This window comes from Frankliniella occidentalis, unplaced genomic scaffold (genome assembly GCF_000697945.3).
Source record: "Frankliniella occidentalis isolate FOCC.00 unplaced genomic scaffold, Focc_3.1 Scaffold70, whole genome shotgun sequence".
Lineage (NCBI taxonomy): Eukaryota > Metazoa > Arthropoda > Insecta > Thysanoptera > Thripidae > Frankliniella > Frankliniella occidentalis.
The window spans coordinates 991,212-997,584 of NW_026267200.1; the positions used below are offsets into that span (position 1 = coordinate 991,212).

The window sequence follows — 6,373 nt, forward strand, 5'->3', positions numbered from 1 at the left end:
TATATTCCGATGCATGCCTTTCGAACACTTATACCGTTTGCTCAGGAAATCACGAAAAGAGACAAAGGCATTATTTGTTTTCCTACTCTAAATGCAGTGTCGCCTTGCTTCCCTTAATTTTACCATTCCTTGAAGGTGCCCCCACAATGAGCGCGAGGCGATGACGGGTAGGCGATGCCGTGCAGCCAGGCCGTGCTTGCAGGCCGTGCCGGTTGCGCGGAGCTACGCCTCCGATCTTCTAAGTAAAGCTGTTGTCGCATAAAAGTCGGTAAACCTGCCGGCACGGCCTGCAAGCACGGCCTGGCTGCACGGCATCGCCTACCCGGCATCGCCTCGCGCTCATTGTGGGGGCACCTTGACTATCTAAATTAGTATTTTCTTAAAGTTCTGCCAAACTTAGTCTTCTTTTGGCCTCTTAGTACGCCAAGTTTTGGCATTTCAAAGCAGCTGAAGAAGGGGCAAAAATTGACAGACAGAAAAGGCTGCCGAAATTTGGCAAACGGGCGCGGTAAAGTTTTGGCGACCAAAGGTACATCCCTGTTTAGATTGGCTGGTGTACATTCTTACATAATACTTACGCTGGCGTAAACGGCACGTGTGTCCCAGTCGTCCACTGCCGATGTATTTCCTGGTGAGTTGATGCCATTTTCTGTTATAAAGACTGGTAGTTTTCTGCCGTTCGTTTCGTATCGTTTCTTGATCCAAAGCGGCATCTCACGTAATACCCAAGCACTCCCCTTGAAAAGAAAAACTTCATAAGATGCACAAAAAGCAGACCAGCCCTTCCGCCAAATGAAGTTGCCAGATGTTCATTCCGCTCTGCGGGCAACACCCTTCGGCCAATCCTGCTTGACCTTCTGGTGGGATTTGGTCGGGCGCACCTACGCACCTACTTGTCACTCATCACACTTTCCTTACACACTAAATCTGAATGGACTTTTACAGTCCATGAAAAGATAAGTTTTTGTGAACATCTCAAACGGATGCAAATTAGAATGTAGCAAAGTCAGGAATTTGAATTTTTGGACCTGTGGTGGACAGCCAGGCAACCCCTGGACACCCCTGTGTAGCACTGTGGCCTAGATGACCACCACAGGCGCAACAATGCCAGTTTTTTAAAACTTTTTACAGTAATCGCGCTTCTACTACCCGAATTTCTTCACGGTTTTAGTTACAGTATGGTACGATACAGCCCTACACGCAGAAAAACAATTAGCTGTGCAGCTAAAACTTAGCTACTCGGCTTATTCCAGTAGCTATGTATGGATAGGTTAAAATGACAGCCATACAGCTAAAGAAGTTAGCGGCATTGTATTAGTTGTCTAATGAACATTAGCTGTCCTACACTGTTAAAAATATATTACAATTTTACAGCTGAACATTTTACAGGCTTTTGGAAAAAAAACAACCCTATCCGTAAAACACGATGGTTGGAGCTGTAGTTTTACGAGGAATGTTAAAATTTATTGGCACAGCTGTGAAATAATGGTGGCACTGTAAAATTACGGCAGGGTTGTAAAGTTATCTTGATTTTTACAAAGCTTTGCAAAGTGAAGTCCGGGCTTGAATTTGTAGACATAATCCAAAACAACGTCCTCAAATGAGGAAAAAACTCACGATAAATGCATGAGAAACACCCAAATTGTAATACTGAAACGGAAAAAAATCATAATCTTCGAAATATTTATATGACGGATTCTACAACCGATGTTGTACTCTGACATTCTATTCTGTTATGTTACAGCGCTACCTTGAAAATGTAAAAAAGTGTCAATGTTTTTTGGGTTCTATGGCAATCGTCGTAATTTTACAACTACGCTGCAAAAATAACGAGGGGTCGCCAACTCGCACAATACTCCGTTCACGGGTCCCGTAATACCTCTATAATACTTCATAATACTCTATACTATGTCACAAAATACCCCAATAATACCTTATAATACCTCATAATAGTCTATAATACTTCATAATATCAAATAACATGACATAAAATCCCTTAAAACGTTCCATAATACCGCACAATACTATAATACTGCGTACACTGCTGAGGATAGTTGGCGACCCCTCGTAAAATAGTTTACGACACCATCTACCCCAAAAATTAGCTAAACATTTCCTGTAAAATTACAGATTTTTTTTAACGGTGTAGGTACATTATAGCTACATTATATAGTACATTATAGCTGTATAGCTCTATATTTAGCACAGGGTGAGCTCAGACTTTTTACCTCGCCGATGTATTCGGTCACTACGTGACTGCTAACAAGCAGGTCCACCCTTCCGCCAAACAGAGTTGCCAGCTCCGCCGCGCGCCAGAAACTCCGTTCGGCAGGGGCCGGGCCTGCTTGGCCTGCCGGCGGCGATGGTCGGGCCCTCTGTCACGCGATTTGCTGAACATAATCAAATGATGTAACGGACCTTCGATCCGCTAAAACCCGTCGTCTTTAAAATTTGCCCCGTAGACACGACAAAGGGATGTAACGGTGAAGTACCGCGACTACAATCTACCCTTCTGCTTAAAAAACTTTTTTTATGGGGCGAGGGGCGGAGAGGGGAAGTTTCTTTCCTATTTTGCGGCTTTTGGGCCTTCTTACGCCTCCTTCTACAACTTATTGTTCACTACAGCAATTTTTAGCTTATTTTTGTCAAGAAAGACCCTCCAGCGCCTAAACGGTTAGAAATAGAGCCAAACGGACGAAATTTTTGCCCAAACAGCTCTACCTTCACGGGTTACCCCTTAAATGAACATAATAAAATAACTTTTTGAGCAAATATTTGAACCTTGGATACCCCCATTCACACCCTTATGGGTGGTTGCCAGGGTTTGCCGTAGGCGTCTCGTTCTCTAGGAGTGAACCTTAAGATACTCTGAAAATTTCAAGTCTCTAGCACATCTCCTTCTTGTGGAACAGACAAACACACAGACACACACACAGACACACAGACAGACACGAGGTCGTTTGCCCCACTGGATTGCTTTTTCAAAGCAGAAGGGCGGGCTAAACATCGTAGACTTAGCCACCTGGCAGCCAGCCATCCCAGGGGCGGAAGTCCAGATGAATGTCACGCCTGAGCCAGTGCATTCATCAGCGATAGATAACGCAACCCGAAATTCTAGCCCAAACTTAAATTGTAAGAAAGATTAGCTGTCATGCTAATTTATTCTGATAACTCTCTTCACTGAGTCGCTAACTTGATTTGGGGTACACACACAGCTAACTTTTGGCCTAGTAGATAACCACCTTAGCTAGACAGCTAACGAATGCCAGCTGGAATTAGCTAAACGAGCAAACTTATTTTTCTGCCTGTAATTTCCGTTGAGAGAAATTTCGAAAATATTAAATCTGTTCCGAAAAACGCATGGCGAGTCCGTCGTGACACTTAAGCCCCTGATGACGGCGTTGGGTTTTTGTTAGCTGGATTCGGGACAGCTTATACTCTTCGCTCGATGGGACACAGTCATTGCTATATTAGCTCTGAGAGCTAATAGAGATTTTGCAGCAGTCGCTTTTACAAAAACAAATTGTAATAATAAACCGTTCGTGTGCGGATCGAAATTGAACAGTACATTGTTCGGTTCGGTTCGTTTGAAGAAAAATCTGGCTGTTCGTGTTCGTTCAAAGATTTTTAGACCAAATTTGTTCGTGTTCGTTGAAAATCGAACTGGCCTGTTCGCTCATCTCTAGTTTTGTGTACCTTTGATAAAGCATTCCGGTAAAGCTAAAATGAAGAAGAATGCGAGGAAGAAGAAAACGGAAATCATGTTTTATGCTTTTACATGGGACTTTCGTTTTCTTGTTCCCTGCATTCTTCTGCATTTCAGCCTTACCGGAATGCTTTATTCCGTACCGTCTTTGTGGTTTGAGCACAGATTTGGACGGACGTTCTGGGCAAAAAATTGACCATAGTTTTTCTGTGTGTTTTTCGTGTATTTTTTCTGACAGTGTTTGTCTGTTTTTACCTGTAACTAGCACTAGTTAACCTGTAATTACCAGTAATTAGCACTAATTACCTGTATTTACTTGTAATTAGGATTATTGACATTGGGCTCCTAGAGGGGTCAGTGGTCAAGAAAAAGTGATTCTTAGACCCTGGGGAAGGTAAGCGGCGACTATGACAATAAATATAGAGATATACTTACAACGTCACCAAATGAATCGGGCCTGTTTCCGCCACTGCCATCACCCGAACCACCGTCACCAGGAGGTGGTCCCTGATCGTCCCCTCCGCCGCTGCCGCCATCCCCGGGTGGACCATCACTACCTCCGCCTCCGGATGAACTTGCGTTCTGGCCTCCATACATGTTCACACCCACAAAATCGATTCTTCCTGAAAGTTTACTGTGAATGTTAGTTCGCACTTGCCTACCTCTGAGAATTAAACACGTTCTTACTGACAGCTCACTCTTTTCAATCCGAATCTGAACTATAGTGTGACATGCCAGTTGAAATTTACAGCTGGCAGTGGAATTTGCCCCTTCATCCAGTATATTTTCATAACGTGACAACTCAAGGACGAATGGCTATGAACGATTTATTTATTTTCTAGTTTTGGGACCTATGATTTGTCCGATTCTGATGTTCTTGTCAGTTTTCGACGTAAAGAAATATTCTGAATCCAAATCCAGCGGCCAAAATAGCTTCCGGGCATCCCGAGCTGTCAAAAGACATCATCCGGCAACTCCACACTAAGTTCTTATGTACTTTTCAACACGCACTGACGTTCTGTGAACTTGAACTATTACGTATTATTTTGTACTCAATTAGGGACAAAATTGTTCATAATTGCATTGCATATAAAATAAGACACAATAGCGCATGCATACGGAAACACACCATCTATCCGTGAAAAAAAGTTCATAACAATTCAAATAGATGGCGGTGACGATGAACACGTTGAGTTAAAAAAAATAATTTTGTGTGTCCACAGCATTGCTTACCCCAATTACATCAAAACATCAACTCGGGCAAAATATACCCTGTATATGGCCTGAACTAGGTCAAACTTTTTAAACTACTTACCTTTAATAAGATCCTTCTCTTCATCTGTAAATGCCTTTCTCGAATCACGCACTGCTTCCGGGTAGTCGCCGAAGACTAAAGGGTCGATGGTTAGCCCAATTCCAGTGTTGACGTTAGCATTTTCAGCTGCAGTGATGTCTTCCTCTGAATTGGTGGCTCCATGGTAGAAACGTGGCCCCGCGCCAACGCCAACTAAGCCTGTAAAATAAAAAACTTTTGTACTTCAGCTCTCTGTTGCGGGTGCGCTTTACAAACTGGCGAAGCGAGTTTTGTTTCACTGCATCTCATTTAACAGGAAAACATCAGAATGTATCTTCTCTGCTAATCTTACTGTGTAGTAGCTTGTCAGTTTAAATTGCGAAAGAAAGGTTCTGCAGTTGTAACTGCGAAACGTTTTAGTTCTCTAGTTGGAACTGCAGAGCTAAAAAGTTTCGCAGTTTAAACTGGCAAACTACTACACCCTTAGATTAGCAGAGTTGGGATCAATTTTCATGGTCATGACAGACAGAACCTACGGGCAGAGCTGTTGTCTACTTCGAAGCTTGCGCGCAAAATTCCTCCGACAATAATTGGTTTAAATATATGCAGTAGGATTTTCCTGAATCAGAGCCAGGAGGACTGTAAAATCAAAGAGGGGTTTTAGTATCTTGCGCGCAAGCTCATAAAATAGAGATTACCGTTTCCGTTCCCCCGCAGGCCCGACCAAACGCCGCCGGCAGGCTAAGCAGGCCCGTCCCCTATCGCAGTTGCAGGCGGATCGCAAGGTAGATGTATCCTGGCGTACATCTACCTTGTAATTTTTACTGTAGTCCTTTGGACATAAGTTAGTTATTCGACTTGTCCAACTTTTTTAGCCCGCTCTTTTGCTGAAAAGCTATATAAGCGGGCTTATGCCATCGCCTCTGTGTTCGTCTGTCTGTCTGTCTGTCTGTCTGTCTGTCTGTCCGTTTCCCAAGAAGGACGTGGGCTAGAGGTTTGAAATTTTCAGGGTATTATTGTTGTCACTTCTGGTCAACGAAACGGTTGGTGCAAATCCTGGCAACCACCCCTGAGTGTATCTGAGGGGGTAACAAAGAAATAGAGGTTGGTCTAAGAAGTGGAAAAAAAATATTTTTTTATAGTCTCCTAAGGGGTAACTCGTACGAGTAGAGCCCTTTTGGGCGAAAATTTCGTCCGTTTGGCTCTATCTTTCACAGTTTACGCGCTAGAGGGAGTTTTACCCACGAAAGTGGCTTAAGAATAATGTATTAATTCTAGAAAATATTTGATGGTCTCCTAATGGGTAACTTGTGAAAGTAGAGCCTCTTGGGCTAAAGTTTTGTCCTGTTTACTTACAAAAGGGAGTTTTTCTT

At 43.2% G+C, this 6,373-nt stretch overlaps 1 protein-coding gene across 2 annotated transcripts in view; it reads right to left on the reverse strand.

Annotated features, from left to right (window-relative positions):
* The window catches only part of LOC113210249 (uncharacterized), a gene marked incomplete at its 5' end in the record, with an annotated part of 36,715 nt that overhangs the window by 6,433 nt on the left and 23,909 nt on the right, over positions 1–6,373 (reverse strand). For both annotated transcript variants that reach the window (XM_052268478.1, XM_052268479.1), the window contains 3 exon segments: positions 579–737; positions 4,142–4,329; positions 5,022–5,219. In XM_052268478.1, the coding sequence (XP_052124438.1) occupies positions 579–737; positions 4,142–4,329; positions 5,022–5,219 (545 nt within the window).